This window comes from Mobula hypostoma, chromosome 5 (genome assembly GCF_963921235.1).
Source record: "Mobula hypostoma chromosome 5, sMobHyp1.1, whole genome shotgun sequence".
NCBI lineage: Eukaryota > Metazoa > Chordata > Chondrichthyes > Myliobatiformes > Myliobatidae > Mobula > Mobula hypostoma.
This window is the reverse complement of record NC_086101.1, coordinates 6696770-6716626: the sequence shown is the minus strand read 5'-3', so window position 1 is coordinate 6716626 and position 19857 is coordinate 6696770. Positions and strand designations below refer to the sequence as shown.

At 47.7% G+C, this 19857-nt stretch overlaps 1 protein-coding gene across 1 annotated transcript; it reads left to right on the top strand.

The window, feature by feature from the left end:
• The first annotated feature begins 473 nt into the window (after positions 1 to 473).
• LOC134346532 (nuclear factor 7, brain-like) lies at positions 474 to 13993 on the top strand. Its single transcript, XM_063047943.1, has 6 exons — positions 474 to 886; positions 973 to 1068; positions 1877 to 2110; positions 3544 to 3566; positions 3663 to 3778; positions 11308 to 13993. The coding sequence occupies exons 1-6, from the start codon at positions 476 to 478 to the stop codon at positions 11721 to 11723; spliced, it is 1296 nt and encodes a 431-aa protein (XP_062904013.1). The 5' UTR covers positions 474 to 475; the 3' UTR covers positions 11724 to 13993.
• The last annotated feature ends 5864 nt before the right edge of the window (positions 13994 to 19857 follow it).

Here is a 19857-nt window from a genome sequence, read left to right as displayed (position 1 = left end):
GGAGGAGGTGACTAGGTAGTTTGGCTGCTTGCAGGGGTAAATGTCAGGAGTGAGATTAGTGGGGAGGGTGAATGGACAAGGGAGTTATGGAGGGAGTGATCCCTGCAGAAAGTAGAGAAGGGAGGAGGTAAAGTTATGTTTGAGGACACGAGTTCAGTGGGGCAGGAGCATCCAGGAGCAGGGTCGGAAAACAGGCCAACTGTTCTCTCGCTTTTCAGGAATTGTCCCTTTCAGTTCTGCCTTACACTGAACCAGGCTCTGTGCTCCGGGTTCATTTATATTCAGACCTCTTTAATGTGTTTCTGATCCCACCCTGACGTGGAAATTGCTGCGATTCCTCCCCAGAGAACACTTGCAGCAACGTTATCTTCATTCCCGAGACTGCAGCGCGCCTACTGGACAATCGCGGTACTGCAGCGGTTCAGCAGCTCGCGAAAGTGAAAGGATCCTGAACCAGGAAGTACCGAGAGTTAACATGGCTTCGAAAGGACAGGTTGAGGGTTTAATCGAAGAGATAATTTGTCCCATCTGCCTGGATTTTTTCATCGATCCGGTTATACTGGAGTGTGGACACAACTTCTGCCGCTCCTGCATCACACGGTGTTGGGAAAGGGAGGAGAGTAACTCCTGCCCGGAATGTAGAGAGGAGATTGCGGACCGCACCCTCAGGGCCAGTCGGGCCTTAGCAAATCTGTCTGAGAAAGCTCGAAAACTAAACCTGAATCCGAAAGAGAAGGAAAGTAAACTTCACTGCGAGGAACACCAGGAAGAACTGAAGCTGTTTTGTGAGACGGACAAGAAACTGATCTGTCTGATCTGTAGAGATGCACTGGAACACAAGTCTCACAACTTCATGTCGATTAAAGAAGCCATTAAAACTTACAAGGTAAAAATAACCCGCTTTCGACCGTCTTTTTCTCTCAGCCAAAAGTGTCATCTTTTTTGTCTAATCCATTCACTCTTGATTCCCAGGACCAGGTTAAATCTTCCTTAGACTCTCTCACAAAAAAGAAATCGGACTTTCAGGAAATGGAGCAACAACAGAAAGAGAAGATTTCTGGAGTTCGGGTGAGGCTTCCTGAGCAGAATTTCCAATATCGTTGTGTAGTTTTGTTCCCTTTAATGAGGAATAGCCGAGTATCGCAGCTCCAGTAACCTGGGTTTGATCCTAACCCCTGGTGCTGTCTGCGTGGAGTTTGCGCGTTCTCTCCGTAACCAGTGCCTTCTTTTAGCCGACATTCCATGGTTGAACGGTAAATTGGCTACTGTAATTAACCCCGTGAAGGGAGGTTGTATGTGAATCAGGTGGGAGTTAATGGGTCAGTGAGGAAGACTGGGTTGCAGGGAAGTGTGACCGAAGATCTGAGAGCCACTTACTTACTGCCTGTTATGCCACTGGTGTTTAGACAGCAATGACAGTCCTCCATCTCTGGCCGTGTTCATGTCGTCATTGAACACGTCAGCAGCTACTTTTCAGTTTTCACTCCTGTCAGTCATACAGGTCCTGAGTGGAGACTCAGGAATAACATGACACTCAGATATAGAAAGACTCTTCATTGTTTCTGTAACAATTTTGTTTTACCAGTCAGTATTGTTAGCCCTGAGCTGAACCCATCAACCTGGAGGACCAGTAGACCATTCTTACTCTGGCATCTACCCTTTGACCTGTTTGGCATGGGTAACCCTATCAAGATTCAAAGCATAAAGCCCACATTCCAGCCAGCAGAGTTCTTTGGGTCACTGAGGCACACAAGCCTCCAAACCCAACGGCAAGGTTGTGGTCCTCTTGGATGATAATGGGCTGGATAGACCTTCCATATCATAAGGAAATATATCAGGGCCAGATAATAAACTAGCCTCTCCTTTCATTTGACAGGAACAGTCACAAAGCCTTCAGTCCCACATCACATCCCAGTTTGCTGAATTGCGCCGGATTATCACCGAGAAAGAGCAGCGCGCGCTCCGAGATCTCAGGGAAGAAGAGGAGAGGATTCTAATTCTAATGGAGAAAAATCTCCGAGAGGTTCAAGAGAATTTAAATTCTATTCAGGAGGAAATCTCTGAGTTACAGACACGGAAGGATCAGAAAGACAATGTGATATTCCTTATGGTGAGAGATTTCAGTCTGGTTCTGTAAAAGTGCACAGTCACAAAATGACGTATTTTAAATCAGTGTGGAATTTACAGATACTGCAGCTGTAAAGTGGTTTAAACCTGGCAGATGTTTTCACTGTTCTGGACTGCTGTCATTCCTCAAACCGGACTCCCACAACATCCGTACATCACAGGACAGTCTGCAACCTTCTCGGGAATGAGTTACTCTGATCAGAGCACTGAGCTGGTGATCGTTTCTGTGATTCCCACGTATAATATCCCTGATACTCAGACTCTGTGAGTATGTGCGAGGGTCTGTCTGCCGATCGGTGGGAACTGAGGTTGACTTGCAGAATGTGACCCACACATCAGGTTTACAATTAATATCAGTTTGTATCAGTTTCAGTGTTTTGGAGAATTTTGTACCATCTGTTTTGTTTTTCAGATATATTCTTTTTCGGATTATATCCCATTTTCCATCAAAGACAGGTTTTTCAGCCCTTCTTCTCCTGTCAATTTCCCTGCTTCACAAGCCTCCTCCCACACTTTCACCACACAGAGCAACAGTGACCCCAACTCCATGGTCCCTCATGTGTTTATGCAGCTTCCCCATTACATTCAATCTCTGCTGTTCCACTGCAGTCACTCCTGTGGCAGTGAGTTCCACATTCTCTTCACCACATTTCTTGTGGCATATATTAGAAACTAATTGATGTTTTGGTCTCTGTCCAAGCAGAAATATTTTCTCCACTCCCATCCCATCAAATCCATTCGGAATCTGAAATTCCTCCATCTGATCCTCCCTGACATCGTATCCAGATAAAAATACACAACCTGTCCAGTCTGTCCTGTAAGTTCCATCCTCTCAGTTATGGTACAATTTTCATAAACATTCCTTGTACTTTCTCCCGTGGTTCTGTGTCCCTCTTTCATGCCTCATGAAAACAGGTTGAGTGTACTTGGCCCTTTGAGGTTGAGAGGCATTGATCGTGTGGATAGTCAGAGGCTCTCTCCAGGGCTGAAATGACTGCCACAAGAGGGCACAGGTTTAAGGTGCTTTGGAGTAGGTACAGAGGGGATGTCAGGGGTAGGTATTTTTACGCAGAGGGTGGTGAGTGCGTGGAATGGGCTGCCGGCAACGGCGGTGGAGGCGGATATGATAGGGTCTTTTAAGAGACTTTTGGATAGATACATGGAAATTAGAAAAATAGAGGGCTATGGGTAACCCTAGTAATTTCTAAGGTAGGGACATGATCGGCACAACTTTGTGGGCCAAAGGACCTGTATTGTGTTGTAGGTTTTCTATGTTTCAATGTTTCTTTCACCGTGTGTGTTAGTGGGAATAAGTGGGAATTTTCAGCACTTTGTAATAACTTGCCTCACATTCCTGCTGTTCGGATGCTGACAGTCAGTCTCAGTCAATTGAGATCTGTGTTTTGTTTATTTCAGGGGGAAACTCATCGCAAGAAGAGGTAGGACATGGTCTTTACTGAAACTCTGGATGGATTTGTAAAATAGTTCAAACTTTGCTGATGCTCAGTTTATAACCAGCTGTATAATATTTGCAGGATTAGTGAGGATACCCTGACATTGTCTGTGACAGATGGTGCCCTACGGGCTGAAAAATTCGATCATCCCTATTTGATGATAGCGTTGGAAAAAGTGTTTGACGGCATTAAGCAAGGTAAAACGTAGAGTTTCATTTGTCCTTGTTTATGAGGCACAGTTTCAAAGGTTCAAAGGTCAGAGAAATGTATACAGTATACATCCTGAAGTGCTTTTTCTTCGCAACCATTTTTCAAAAACAGAACTGCCCTAAAGAATGAACGATAGTCAAATGTTAGAACCCCAATTACAACCCCCCCCCCCCGCTCCCCTCCGTCCTGCACATAAGCGGCAGCGAGCAACAGTCCCACTCCCCCCAGCAGCAAAAGTAAAGCACACCCTCGACCAGCACTCAGCGTGAGCTAAGCGATAGCACAGACACAGACTTGCAGTTACCCCGAAGACTACATCGTTCACCCAGTAGTTCAACACACTTCAGGCTCTCTCTCTCCTAATATGGGAGAGAAAGGTGACTCCATTTTTCCTGCCAGCGGGAGAGAAAACAAACAACTCGCTTTATTACGATGTTAAAAGTCCGTTACGTCACTTTTTCCGAGCTCTGTGCCTGAAGATCACAAAGATCCCTGGTCCCCAGGCACCCAGCAGATGTTCCGACTCCCCCAACGACACACTCCCCCAGTTGACGGGCGAATCAAGGGTCGGTGTCACCACAGGAGACCCGTGTGTCGTTGGGGGAGCCGGAACATCTGCTGGGTGCTGGGGACCAGTTGCTTGGGATCCTAGGCTTCTGAAAAGGTGCCGAGATCATGGGCCGAGACTTCAGTATACTGAATAGCGGCTGATTGTGGAACCCCGAGAGCGGGTTCCATTCTCGCAAAGAACCGTAGTCAGTGTGTAACTCCAGGTCAGGGTCCTCAAAAGAATCCTGAAAGGGAAAAATAGAGATGTTAACGATGGAAATAGAGCTGTTTCCGAAGATGCAAGCAAATGAGTCGCCGTTGGCAGCCATAACAACTTCGCTCTGCCTCCCTGATATAATTGGCTGTAATAATACGACTGAAGGGGAACTATAGACAATATGACATAGGAGCAGAATTATCTACTTGGCCCATTTTTGAACCTCTTTTGAACCCTCTCCAATGCCATCACCTCTTTTCTCAGATCAGGAGCCCAAAACTGTTCATAATACTCAAGGTGAAGCCTCACCAGTACCTCATAAAGCCTCAGCAACACATCCCTGATCTTGTATTCTAGATCTCTTGAATCGAATGCTAACATTGCATTTGCCTTCCTCACCACTGACTCAACCAGCAAGTTAACTTTTAGATTGTTCTGCACAAGGACTCCCAAGTCTCATTGCATCTCCGATTTTTAGATTTTCTCCCCACTTAGAATACAGTCTGCAGATTTATTTCTACCACCAATGTGCATGACCATGCTTTATCCAATATTGTATTTCATTTTCTCCTTTCTTGCCCATTCTCCTAATCTGTCTAAGTCCTTCTGCAGCCTACCTATTTCCTCAACACTGCCTTCCCCTCCACCAGTCTTCATATCATCTGCCAACTTGGCAACAAAACCATCTATTCCATCATCTAAATCATTTACATACAGCATAAAAAGAAGTAGTCCCAACACTGACCCCTGAGGAACACCACTAGTCACTGGCAGCCAACTAGAAAATGGTACTTCTATTCCCAGTCGCTGCCTCCTACCAATCAGCCAACTCTCTAAACATGTCAGCAACTTTCCTGTAATACCATGGGCTCTTAACTTGGTAGCAGCCTCGTGTGGCACCTTGTCAAAGGCCTTCTGAAAGTCCATTTATACAACATACACTGCATCTATCCTATGTGTAATCTCGTCAAAGAATTCCAACAGGTTTATTCATGCAAGAGCTTCCCTGAAGGAAACCATGCTGACTTTGTTCTGTCTTGTCCTGTGTCACCAAGTACTCCATAACCTCAACCTTAACAATTGAATCTAACATCTTCCCAATCACTGAGGTCAGGCTAACTGGTCATAATTTCTTTTCTGCTACCTTCCTCTTTTAAAGAATGGAGTGACATTTGCAATTTTCCAGTCGTCTGGCACCTTGCCGGCTTCCAATGATTTTTGAAAGATCATTTCTAATGCCTCCACAATCTGTACGGCTATCTGTTTCAGACCCCGAGTGTGCAGTTCATCTGGTCCGGGTGACTAATGTACCCTTGAGTCTTTCAGCTTTTTGAGCACCTTCTCCCCTGTAAGTTTAACTGCACTTACTTAGTTCATCTGCCTCCTCCTTGTCCTCCGTTATTATTTCTCTGGCCTCATTTTCTAGCAATCCTACATCCACACTAATCACTCTTTTATTTTTACGTACTTGAAAAAGCTTTTACTATCCACTTTGATATTGCTTGCCAGCTTGCTTTCATATTTCATGTTCTGTCCCCTAATGATTCTTTTAGTTGCGCTCTGTAGTTTTTAAAAGCTTCTCAATCCTTCCTTCCCACTAATCTTTGCTTTGTTTTATGCCCTTTCCTTTGCCTTTGTATTATTTTTCCCTTGTATTATTTTCCCATTTGAGTATTTTTTTTTGTTTTTGGAATACACCCATCCTGCACCTTCTCATTTCTTCCCAGAAACTCGCTCCATTGCTGCTCTGCTGTCATCCCTGCCAGCATCTCCTTCCAAATTATTTTGTCCAACTCCTTTCACCTATCACTGTAAATTCCCTTATTCCACTGTATTACTGCTATGTCAGACTTCACTTTCTCCCTATCAAATTTGAAGTTGAAGTCAATCATTGTGTGATCACTGCCTCCTAACGGTTCTTTTACTTTAAATACCCTAATCACCCCCAGTTCATTCCATAACACCAATCCAGTATTGCTGATCCCCCAGTAGGCTCAACAACAAACTGCTCTAAAAAGCCATCTCACAGGCATTCAGCAAACTCACTCACTTGAGATCCATTTCCAACCTGATTTTCCCAATTGACCTGCATGTTCAAATCTCCCATGACTATAATAACATTGCCCTTTTGTCACTCCTTTTCCATATCCTGTTGTACTCTATGGTCCACATCCCAGCTACTATTGGGAGGTCTGTACAGGTGTCCCCCGCTTTTCGAACGTTCACTTTACGAAACCTCACTGTTACGAAAGACCTACATTAGTTCCCTGTTTTCGCTAACAGAAGGTGTTTTCACTGTTACAAAAAAAAGCAGCACGCGAAAAAAAATCAGCGTGCGATAAAAATCAGCGCGCACCCCAAGCAGCCGCTCTCCCCGGTATTCGGAACGGCATTCTCGCCAGCATTGCTTAAACACGTGCCTGTGAGCAGCCATTTGCAAGATGAGTTCTAAAGTATCGGAAAAGCCTAAAAGAGCTTGTAAAGGTGTTACATTTAGCGTAAAACTAGACATAATTAAGCTTTTCGATCGTGGTGAACGAAGCAAGGACAATGTGAGTTTGGCTTGTGGAAGTTGACGAAGATGATGTTGAAGAGGTTTTGGCGTCCCATGACCAAGAACTGATAGATGAAGAGCTGATGCAATTGCAAGAGGAAAGGATAATAATCGAAACTGAATACAGTAGCAAATGGACCGAGTCGTCCAGGAACAGAACGTGAAGCAACTGTGTGAGATTTTCGCTGCAATGATACAGTATGACTTTATTTTTGAAAGGGTACGTCAGTTTAGGGCATATTTGCAGGATGGTTTGAGTGCTTACAAAGAACTATATGAGAGAAAAATGCACGAGGCTGAGCAGTCAAGCAAGCCTTCCACATCAGCCACAGCAGACGACGAACCTCAACCTTCGACATCGAGGTAGGCAGACATAGAATAAAATGACCTGCCTACCCTTGTATACAGGGGGTACTTTAACTTCCCTAATAGTGATTGGTACCTGATTACTTCCAAGGGTTTAGATGGGACAGAGTTTGTTAAGTGTGTCCAGGACGGATTCCTATCACAGTATGTGGACAGGACGACTAGGGGGAATGCCATACTAGATCTAGTACTAGATAGTGAACCGGGTCAGGTCACAAATCTCTCAGTGGGTGAGCATCTGGGGGACAGTGACCACCGCTCCCTGGCCTTTAGCAATATCATGGAAAAGGATAGAATCAGAGAGGACAGGAAAATTTTTAATTGGGGAAAGGCAAATTATGAGGCTATAAGGCTAGAACTTGCGGGTGTGAATTGGAATGATATTTCTGCAGGGAAGTGTACTCTGGACATGTGGTCGATGTTTAGAGATCTCTTGCAGGATGTTAGGGATAAATTTGTCCCGGTGAGGAAGATAAAGAATGGTAGGGTGAAGGAACCATGGGTGTCAAGTAAGGTGGAAAATCTAGTCAGGTGGAAGAAGGCAGCATACATGAGGTTTAGGAAGCAAGGATCGGATGGGTCTATTGAGGAATATTTGGAGAAGGCAGTCTGAGAATCGGAGCGGGATTGCGGAGGAAGCCATTTTTAAATGTTTTGTTTTTTTCCCATCGGCGTTCAGAGAGGCGGGACTGCACAGGCGTGTGACGTCGGGCAGTGAAGCGCGGAAGATTTGAAAGGAACACAGCCTTATACAGCGGGTAGCGTCGTTTTGCGGGAAACGGAGTGAGCCGGGAGCAGAGTGAAGGCTTAAGGGCTTCGGCTCAACGGGCTTAGGCATAAATGGCGAGGCGAGGAAGGTTTGGTATTCATTTTTGGTTGTTATTTGAGGAGAGGGGCAGTATGAGTGTGAGGGCAGTTTGTTGTTCTCGGTGCGGGATGTGGGAGGTCCTAGAGTCTCACAGCCTCCTGGACGTCCACATCTGCGCCAGGTGCGTCGAGATGCAGCTCCTAAGGGACCGCGTTAGGGATCTGGAGCTGCAGCTTGATGACCTTCGTCTGGTCAGGGAGAGTGAGGAGTTGATAGAAAGGAGTTACAGGCAGGTGGTCACACCGGGGCCACGGGAGGCAGACAAGTGGGTCACGGTTAGGAGGGGGAAGGGGAAGAGTCAGGTAATAGAGAGCACCCCGGTGGCTGTGCCCCTTGACAATGGGTACTCCTGTTTGAGTACTGTTGGGGGGGCGGGACAGCTTGCCTGGGGGAAGCGACAGTGGCCGTGCCTCTGGCACAGAGTCCGGCCCTGTAGCTCAGAAGGGTAGGGAAAGGAAGAGGAGGGCAGTAGTAGTAGGGGACTCAATAGTAAGGGGGTCAGATAGACGATTCTGTGGACGCAGTCCAGAGACCCGGATGATAGTTTGCCTCCCTGGTGCCAGGGTCCGGGATATTTCTGATCACGTCCAAGATATCCTGAAGTGAGAGGGTGAGGAGCCAGAGGTCGTGGTACATATAGGTACCAATGACATAGGTAGGAAAAGCGAAGAGGTCCTGAAAGGAGAATATAGGGAGTTAGGAAGGGAGTTGAGAAAAAGGACTGCAAAGGTAATAATCTCAGGATTACTGCCTGTGCTACGTGACAGTGAGAGTAGGAATGCAATGATGTGAAGGATAAATGCGTGGCTGAGGGATTGGAGCAGCAGGGGGCAGAGATACAAGTTTTTGAATCATTGGGACCTCTTTTGGCGCAGGTGTGACCTGAAATAAAGGATGGGTTACACTTGAATCCTAGGGGGACCAATATCCTGGCGGGGAAATTTGCGAGGGCTACTGAGGTGACTTTAAACTAGAATGGTTGGGGGGGTGGGAATCAAATTAAACAGACTAGGAGAGAGGAGGTTAGTTCACAACAGCAGGATGGGAACAAGTGCAGAGAGACAGAGGGGTGTAAAATGAGGGTAGAAGCAAAAAGTAGTAAGGTGAAACGTAAAAGTGGCAGGCCGACAAATCCAGGGCAAAAATCAAAAAGGGCCACTTTTCAACATAATTGTATAAGGGCCAAGAGTGTTGTTAAAGCAAGCCTGAAGGCTTTGTGTGTCAATGCAAGGAGCATTCGTAACAAGGTGGATGCTTCCTGCACGCATGCTGAGCTCGTAGACTTTATTGCTGCTTGTGCACGCATGCTGAGATCATTGACTTTATTAACTTTGCCTCCAACTTTCACCCTGCCATCAAGTCCATTTCCGACACCTCCCTCCCCTTTCTAGATCTTTCTGTCTCTTTCTCTGGAGACAGCTTATCCACTGATGACTACTATAAGTCTACAGCTATCTGGACTATTCCTCTTCTCACCCTGTCTCCTGCAAAAATGCCATCCCCTTCTCGCAATTCCTCCATCTCCACCTCCATCAGGGGAGGTGCAACGAGACCTGGGTGTCATTATACACCAGTCATTGAAAGTGGGCATGCAGGTACAGCAGGCGGTGAAAAAGGCGAATGGTATGCTGGCATTTATAGCGAGAGGATTCGAGTACAGGAGCAGGGAGGTACTACTGCAGTTGTACAAGGCCTTGGTGAGACCACACCTGGAGTATTGTGTGCAGTTTTGGTCCCCTAATCTGAGGAAAGACATCTTTGCCATAGAGGGAGTACAAAGAAGGTTCACCAGATTGATTCTTGGGATGGCAGGACTTTCATATGAAGAAAGACTGGATGAACTGGGCTTGTACTCGTTGGAATTTAGAAGATTGAGGGGAGATCTGATTGAAACGTATAAGATCCTAAAGGGATTGGACAGGCTAGATGCAGGAAGATTGTTCCCGATGTTGGGGAAGTCCAGAACGAGGGGCCACAGTTTGAGGATAGAGGGGAAGCCTTTTAGAACCGAGATTAGGAAAAACTTCTTCACACAGAGAGTGGTGAATCTGTGGAATTCTCTGCCACAGGAAACAGTTGAGGCCAGTTCATTGGCTATATTTAAGAGGGAGTTAGATATGGCCCTTGTGGCTACGGGGGTCAGGAGGTATGGAGGGAAGGCTGGGGCGGGGTTCTGAGTTGGATGATCAGCCATGATCATAATAAATGGCGGTGCAGGCTCGAAGGGCCGAATGGCCTACACCTGCACCTATTTTCTATGTTTCTATGTTTCTATTTAGACAGGAACATAAATGGTAGAAAAATTGAGAGTTATGTTGGAGGGAAGGGTTAGAAATGTTCCGAGAGTAGGTTAGACATTTGGCACAACATCAGGGCCATAGGGCTGGCACTGTGCTGTAATATTCTATTTTATATGTTCAAATGGATGTGGAGGCCAAGTCAGTGGGTATATTTGAAACAGCGGTTAATGGGATTTAATTTGTAGAAGTGTCAAATGTTTAGGGGCAGGAAAATGGAGTTGAGATAGAATGATAGAACAGACTCAATGGGCTAATTCTGTTCCAATGTCACGTTGTCTTATGGTAACCCAAGACCATAGCAGCTCACCGGAGGGTGAGGGAGAGAGAGGGAAAAGGAAAGGGATGTATAGAAGGAGGGGGATAGGGAATGGAGGGAGGAATGCAAGTTGTGAGAACAGAAGAGATCGGAGTAGAAATAGGCTAATTGGCCTATCGAGACAGCTCTGCCAGCTGATCATGGCTGATTCATTATCCCTCTCAATCCCACTCTCCTGGGAGGGAACGGAGAGAAGGATAGAGGGACAAGTGGTGAGCAGGTAAACGGTGAGGTAGGTGTGTGTGTGTGTGTGTGTGTGTGTGTGTGTGTGTGTGTGTGTTCGTTCACGTTCACAGACAGTCGTGTTGCAGAGACCATGGTCTGACCTTCATCCCTCTCCTCCCAGCCTTACAGAAATATGACAACGGAAGCGTGAAGTGGGGGTCTACCAGGATGGAATCCAGCCTCCAGGGCATGGATTACAAAGACGGATTCATCATCGTTTTGGAGGCAGACCATTATTATGTTTACGCCCAAGTCTCGTTCGTGGGGTCCAACTGCAGTGACATCTCAGAGGTCCTGGAGAGTAAAGTTCTGTACCAGCAGCATTCTAGCCACAATGCCCTGGAACTCATGGAGGCAACCCAGTCAGCCTGTGACGGGTCCAACAAAAGGAGATGGTACCAGTCGATCCGGCGGGGGGGGGGGGGGGGCGTCTTCCAGCTGGCCAAAGGCACACGCCTGTCCCTGAAGATCAGTCCGCTCGGCCGGGCTGAAATGGAATACCACAAGACCTATTTCGGAGCTTTCAAAATCCAGTGACTGCCTCTGTGGGCCGAGGGGCGGGTAAGGAGAGAGGGGACGCTGGCTCCTTTAAAACACAGCCCCTTACCCATCCCAGGCCCCACCCTCCGTGAACATTGACAGCGATGAAGGACTGCCCCTTCGAGGGGCTAATTTGCAAATTATGATCTTCCCCCAACCACCCCCCTTGAACATTCAATCTCAAAGACTGGCTGGTTTTGGAGATCCCACCCCTTTTTTAAAGGGATGGAAGTGTTGAGGGCAGAGGAGAAGTTAATTTCTGTAGACAGTGTAGGTACCGCCGCCTCGATCCCACCTGTGTTCCGATGTTGAAGTGGGGGACATCAGGTGTGCGGAGTTAAAGCAGGGGTGATCTCTCCCTTGTTGGACAGGACGTGGGGAAGTCATCGAGGATCGGGTTAGGGAGGTGGTGGTGCTGGGTTGAGTGAGGGGTGGGGACAGGGCGTCACCACCAATCTGTCCCACTCTCTTCGGATCGGCGGCTGATCCTTCGGCACACCGAATTTGCACTTTCGAGTCTCGGCCCGTTTCTGTGGGAGAGGGGGAGTGAAGGGGTTCTGGTCGCTCGGAATGAAGGGGACTTAGAAACTGCTGTCCAGGGCTTGGATGGCTGAGGACCCAAGACATCTGGGGCCGCGGGATAAGGGCTGCGACAGAAGGATTCCACAGAGCCCTCGGGGAGCACAAAACATAGGAGCAGGTTTAGGCTATTCAGCCGTGGTCTTTTGGATGTGTTCTATCATGGAACAAAGCAGTCCAGCATTTTCCTCCATCCCAGGAATCCACGCTGGGAAGGAGGGTCTGGAATAAGAACCGGACCCACCCACGCGGTCGATTAGACCCCGTGGAGGGGCTGACCCTAGCAATTCTTCAGGTCGAAGTACCTCTGTTACAGTTCTCCCAAGGTGACTTCAATCCCTGATAGAGGTGTATAAGATGATGAGAGGCACTGATCATGTGGATAGTCAGAGGCTTTTTCCCAGGGCTGGAATGGCCAACAAGAGAGGGCACAGGTTTAAGGTGCAGGGGAGTAGGTACAGAGGAGATGTCAGGGGTAAGTTATTTTACGCAGAGAGTGGTGAGTGCGTGGAATGGGCTGCCGGTGGTGCTGGTGGAGGCACATATGACAGGGTCATTTAAGAGACTCCTGGATAGGTACATGGAGCGTAGAAGAATACAGGGCTATGGGTAACCCTAGGTAACTTCTAAAGTAAGTACATGTTTGGCACAGCATTGTGGGTCGAAGGGCCTGTACTGTGCTGTAGGTTTTCCATGCTTCTAATCCCAAGGCATTTCCCCGCCTCAAACTGTTCCCGCTTGAGGGAGAGTCACGAACATGAGGTCTGGAGAAGGGGCTTGTCGTTTGAAAATAGGGACGTGTGGAAATATCTCTCTCCAGGTAGTGAGGATCTGAAATTCTCTGCCTCCGAGGGAGGGCAAGTAGGGAATCATTGCATAGGTTAAAGATGGAGACAGAAATATTTTATCCAACGTGGAATGGAGATGTTTGGGGAACTAGCGCGTAAAATGGTTGAGGAGAGCCATAAAGAACAAATAAAGGGGTCGCGGACACTGGGGGCCTGTATTAAATTAAAACACACTGAAAATCTCAGCGGGCCGAGCAGTATCCATGGAGGCAAAAGGCGTACGTCCACATTTCACGTCGCGATCCCACATCAGGAAAACAGCCATGATCACTTTGGATGGCGGGGCAGGTTTGAGAGCCAACCCCTGAATGTACTGACCGGTGTTTCTGAAATATCAGCTCCCCACAGAGGCTGACTGACCGGCTGAGTGTTACCACTGTTTTCTGAATTTATTTCAGGTTTCAATGAATTGCCTCCAGGAGGCAGGAGCACTTTAGGATGGGGCTCACACCCCGCTCCCCCCTCAAACGAGTGTCTGAAACCATCTGAGTGGGATTGCTCTGAATAATCGGCCGAAAGGTCGTTCTTCATGGGTAAACAAAATTAACTGGATAGGGTTGTGGTGGGAAGCTGGTGTCATTGGAAAGGAGACTCCAGGATTGAACGCAGTCTCATGGCCAACGCTTGCTGCTAGTGTTCTGAAATTTAGTGCCTTTATTTATTACATGCGGGCTTTTGATCTAACTTATTTTAACAGTTATTTTCGGGTGTTAAAAATTTGGTGATGGGATGTTGTGTTACAGAGACAGAGCGAATTCCGCTGTGACACTGGGAAACCGTGTTTAGGATTTTTTTTTTGCACGGGGATTCGTGTCGGCAGATCTCCGTCCCTTGGGTTCAATAAAGAGGAACAGCGGATGCCCGCGGTGTGTGCGTCTCATTCGTTAGCTCATGGATAGCAGGCATTGTCCATGGGTCCCAGTGTGTATTCATGTGTGCTTGGGTCAGCGTGTATCGGGGGAGGGGGTGTGGAGTCCTTAGGTGACGGCGGTGGGGTTAATGTGTGAGGGAGGGTCAGAGCGCGGAGAGGTCGGTACGCCCGGGAGGGGGAGGGGAAAGAGGCTGGTGTGCCGGTAGGAGGTGGGGAAAAAGTCGGTACACTGGGGTGAGGTGGCAAGGGGAAGTGACTGATGGGCTGGGGTGACGTTGGGGAGCGGGTCAGAGTTCAGTTCCAGAGAGAGTGCAGTGCAGGCAGACAATATAGTACAAGAAACACTGTGGGTAAATTGCTGAATGAATTCGGCAAGTCAGGCAGCATCTATGGAGGGGAATAAACAGTCGATGTTTCAGACTGAGACAAAGAAATTTTCGAATGGAAAAAGGATGCAACCGCGGCTGACAAAAGAAGTCAAAGCCAAAGTTAAAGCAGACGAGAGGGCATACAAGGAAGCAAAAATTAATGGGGAGAGGATTGGGAAGTTTTTAAAAGCTTACAAAAGGAAACTAGGAAGGTCATTAAGAGGGAAAGATTAACTATGAAAGGAAGCTAGCAAATAATATCAAAGAAGTTACTAAAAGCTTTGTCAAGTATATAAAAAGTAAAAGACAGGTCAACGTAGATATAGAACCGATAGAAAATGATGCTGGAGAAATTGCAATGGGAGATAGGGAGATAAGGAGATGGCAGAGGGACTGAACAATTATTTTGCATCAGTCTTCACTGAGGAAGACATCAGCAGTATACCGGTCACTCAAGGGTGTCAGGGAAGAGAAGTGTGCGCAGTCACAATTACAACAGAGAAAGTACTCAGGAAGCTGAATAGTCTAAAGGTAGATAAATCTCCCGGACCAGATGAAATGCACCCTCGTGTTCTGAAGGAAGTAGCTGTGGAGATTGTGGAGGCATTAGCGATGATCTTTCAAAAGTCGATAGATCCTGGCATCGTTCCGGAAGACTGGAAGATTGCAAATGTCACCCCGCTATTTAAGAAAGGGGCAAGGAAGGAAAAAGGAAATTATAGACCTGTTAGCTTGACATCGTTGGTTGGGAAGTTGTTGGAGTCGATTGTCAAGGATTAGGTTACAGAGTGCCTGGAGGCATATGACAAGATAGGCCAAACCCAGCATGGATTCCTTAAAGGAAAATCCTGCCTGACAAACCTATTACAATTTTTTGAGGAAATTACCAGTAGGCTAGACACGGGAGATGCAGTGGATGTTGTATATTTGGATTTTCAGAAGGCCTTTGACAAGGTGCCACACATGAGGCTACTTAACAAGATAAGAGCCCATGGACTTACGGGAAAGTTACATACGTGGATAGAGCGTTGGCTGATTGGCAGGAAACAGAGAGTGGAAATATAGGGATCCTATTCTGGTTGGCTGGCGGTTACCAGTGGTGTTCCACAGGGATCAGTGTTGGGGCCGTTTCTTTTTACATTGTACATCAACGATTTGGATTATGGAATAGATGGCTTTGTGGCTAAGTTTGCTGATGAGGGGCCGGTAGTGCTGAGGGAACGGAGCATCTGCAGAGAGACTTGGGTAGATTGGGAGAATGGGCAAAGAAGTGGCAAATGAAATACAATGTTGGGAAGTGTATGATTATGCATTTTGGCAGAAGAAATAAACGGGCAGACTATTATTTAAATGGGGAAAGAATTCAAAGTTCTGAGATGCAACGGGATTTGGGAGTCCTCGTACAGGATACCCTTAAGGTTAACCTCCAGGTTGAGTCGGTGGTGAAGAAGGCGAATGCAATGTTGGCATTCATTTCTAGAGGAATAGAGTATAGGAGCAGGGATGTGATGTTGAGGCTCTATAAGGCGCTGGTGAGACCTCACTTGGAGTACTGTGCGCAGTTTTGGTCTCCTTATTTAAGAAAGGATGTGCTGATGTTGGAGAGAGTACAGAGAAGATTCACTAGAATGATTCCGGGAATGAGAGGGTTAATATATGAGGGATGTTTGTCCGCTCTTGGAGTGTATTCCCTGGTGTTTAGAAGAATGGGGTGGGGGGGGGCCTCATAGAAATATTTTGAATATTGAAAGGCATGGACAGAGTGGATGTGGCAAAATTGTTTCCCATGGTGGGAGAGTCTAGTACGAAAGAGTATAGCTTAAGGATTGAAAGGTGCCCATTCAGAACAGAGATGCGAAGAATTTTTTTTAGCTAGAAGGTGGTGAATCCATGGAATCCATGGAAGGCCACGGTCAGTAGTGGAGACCAAGTCACTGGGTGTATTTAAGACAGAGATTGATAGGTATCTGAGAAGCCAGGGCATCAAAGGTCGTGGTGAAAAGGCGGGGGAGTGGGACTAAATGGGAGAATATATCAGCTCATGATAAAATGGCGGAGCAGACTCGATGGGCCAAATGGCCGACTTCTGCTCCTTTGTCTTATGGTCTTATGGAAAAGAAAGGGGGCGTGAGCCAGAATAGGATAGTGGGAGGAGGGGAAGGAGTCCAAGCCGGCAAGTTTTGGATTAGTGAGACCAGGTGAGAAGGAAGTTGGGTGGGTGGAGGAGCGGACAGGAAGGAAGAAGCTGGAACGGTATAGGTGGAATTGTGAGAGGGCGGAAGAAGGAGGAATCTGATAGGAGAGTGGAGTGGACCTTGGATGAAGGGAAGGAGATATGCGATGGGAAGAAGAGAACGTTTGAGCGAGTAACCAGAACGGTGAATGAAAAAAGGGAAGGGAGGCGGAAAAAGAAATGAATGATCATGCCATCAAGTTGGAGGCTACCGAGATGGAATAAGAGGTTTTGCTCCTCTGACCAAAGCCTGGCCTCATCGTGGAAGTAGCTGAAACCATCAACGACATGACAGAATAGGAATGAGAGGTGGAGTTGAAGTACGTGACCTCTGGGAGATCCTGCCTTTCGTGGCGGGCGAAGCGTAAGTACTCGACAAAGTGCTACATCAATCCACGCCGGGTCTCGCTGATGCAGAGGAGATTCCACCAGGACCACCGGATACAGTGGGTGACACCGACAGGTGTCACTCACAGGTGAAGTGTAACTGCTTGGTCCTGAATGGCGGTGAGGGAAGAGGTGCAGGGGCTGGTGTCGCAACTATCCCGCTTGCAGGGTTAAGTGCCAGGAGGGAGATCAGTGGTGGGGGACGAGTGCACAAGGGAGTTACGTAGAGAGCGATCTCTACGTAAAATGCAGTAAAAGATCTCTACAGAATTCTGATGTTCACCATTTGTGTAAACAATTAATGTATTTGGGAACGTAACCATTCGGGCAATCGCTTTACGGCATCTCGATCACAAAGAGATAGAGGCAAACAACAGGAATTCTGCAGATGCTGGAAATTCAAGCAACACACATCAAAGTTGCTGGTGAACGCAGCAGGCCAGGCAGCATCTATAGGAAGAGGCGCAGTCGACGTTTCAGGCCGAGACCCTTCATCAGGACTAACTGAAGGAAGAGTGAGTAAGGGATTTGAAAGCTGGAGGGGGAGGGGGAGATGCAAAATGATAGGAGAAGACAGGAGGGGGAGGGATGGAGCCGAGAGCTGGACAGGTGATAGGCAGAAGGGGATACGAGAGGATCATGGGACAGGAGGTCCGGGAAGAAAGACGGGCGGGGGGTGACCCAGAGGATGGGTAAGAGGTATATTCAGAGGGACAGAGGGAGAAAAAGGAGAGTGAGAGAAAGAATGTGTGCATAAAAAAGAGTAACAGATGGGGTACGAGGGGAAGGTGGGGCCTAGCGGAAGTTAGAGAAGTCAATGTTCATGTCATCAGGTTGGTGGCTACCCATACGGAATATAAGGTGTTGTTCCTCCAACCTGAGTGTGGCTTCATCTTTACAGTAGAGGAGGCCGTGGATAGACATGTCAGAATGGGAATGGGATGTGGAATTAAAATGTGTGGCCACTGGGAGATCCTGCTTTCTCTGGCGGACAGAGCGTAGATGTTCAGCAAAGCGGTCTCCCAGTCTGCGTCGGGTCTCACCAATATATAAAAGGCCACATCGGGAGCACCGGACGCAGTATATCACCCCAGTCGACTCACAGGTGAAGTGATGCCTCACCTGGAAGGACTGTTTGGGGCCCTGAATGGTGGTAAGGGAGGAAGTGTAAGGGCATGTGTAGCACTTGTTCTGCTTACACGGATAAGTGCCAGGAGGGAGATCATTGGGGAGGGATGGGGGGGACGAATGGACAAGGGAGTTGTGTAGGGAGCGATCCCTGCGGAATACAGAGAGAGGGGGGGAGGGAAAGATATGCTTAGTGGTGGGATCCCGTTAGAGGTGGCGGAAGTTACGGAGAATAATATGTTGGACCCGGAGGCTGGTGGGGTGGTAGGTGAGGACCAGGGGAACCCTATTCCTAGTGGGGTGGTGGGAGGATGGAGTGAGAGCAGATGTACGTGAAATGGGGGAGATGCGTTTAAGAGCAGAGTTGATAGTTGAGGAAGGGAAGCCCCTTTCTTCAAAAAATGAAGACATCTCCCTCGTCCTAGGATGAAAAGCCTCATCCTGAGAGCAGATGCGGCGGAGACGGAGGAATTGCGAGAAGGGGATGGCGTTTTTGCAAGAGACAGGGTGAGAAGAGGAATAGTCCAGATAGCTGTGAGAATCAGTAGGCTTATAGTAGACATCAGTGGATAAGCTGTCTCCAGAGACAGAGACAGAAAGATCTAGAAAGGGGAGGGAGGTGTCGGAAATGGACCAGGTAAACTTGAGGGCAGGGTGAAAGTTGGAGGCAAAGTTAATAAAGTCAACGAGTTCTGCATGCGTGCAGGAAGCAGCGCCAATGCAGTCGTCGATGTAGCGAAGGAAAAGTGGGGGACAGATACCAGAATAGGCACGGAACATAGATTGTTCCACAAACCCAACAAAAAGGCAGGCATAGCTAGGACCCATACGGGTGCCCATAGCTACACCTTTAGTTTGGAGGAAATGGGAGGAGCAAAAGGAGAAATTATTAAGAGTAAGGACTAATTCTGCTAGACGGAGCAGAGTGATGGTAGAGGGGAACTGATTAGGTCTGGAATCCAAAAAGAAGCGTAGAGCTTTGAGACCTTCCTGATGGGGGAAGGAAGTATATAGGGACTGGACATCCATGGTGAAAATAAAGCGGTGGGGGCCAGGGAACTTAAAATCATCGAAAAGTTTAAGAGCGTGAGAAGTGTCACGAACATAGGTCGGAAGGGATTGAACAAGGGGTGATAAAACAGTGTCGAGGTATGCAGAAACGAGTTCGGTGGGGCAGGAGCAAGCTGAGACAATAGGTCGGCCAGGACAGGCAGGTTCGTGGATCTTGGGTAGGAGGTAGAAACGGGAAGTGCGGGGTGTGGGAACTATAAGGTTGGTAGCAGTGGATGGGAGATCCCCTGAGCGGATAAAGTCGTTGATAGTGTGGGAGACAATGGCCTGGTGCTCCTTAGTGGGGTCACGATCGAGGGGTAAATAAGAGGAGGTATCCGCGAGTTGTCGCTGTGCCTCGGCAAGGTAGAGGTCAGTACGCCAGACTACAACAGCACCCCCTTTATCAGCGGGTTTAATAATAATGTTAGGATTAGTGCGGACACCTGTATCACCTGTCCAGCTCTCGGCTCCATCCCTCCCACTCCTGTCTTCTCCTATCATTTTGCATCTCCCCCTCCCCCTCCAGCTTTCAAATCCCTTACTCACTCTTCCTTCAGTTAGTCCTGACGAAGGGTCTCGGCCTGAAACGTCGACTGCGCCTCTTCCTATAGATGCTGCCTGGCCTGCTGCGTTCACCAGCAACTTTGATGTGTGTTACAAAGAG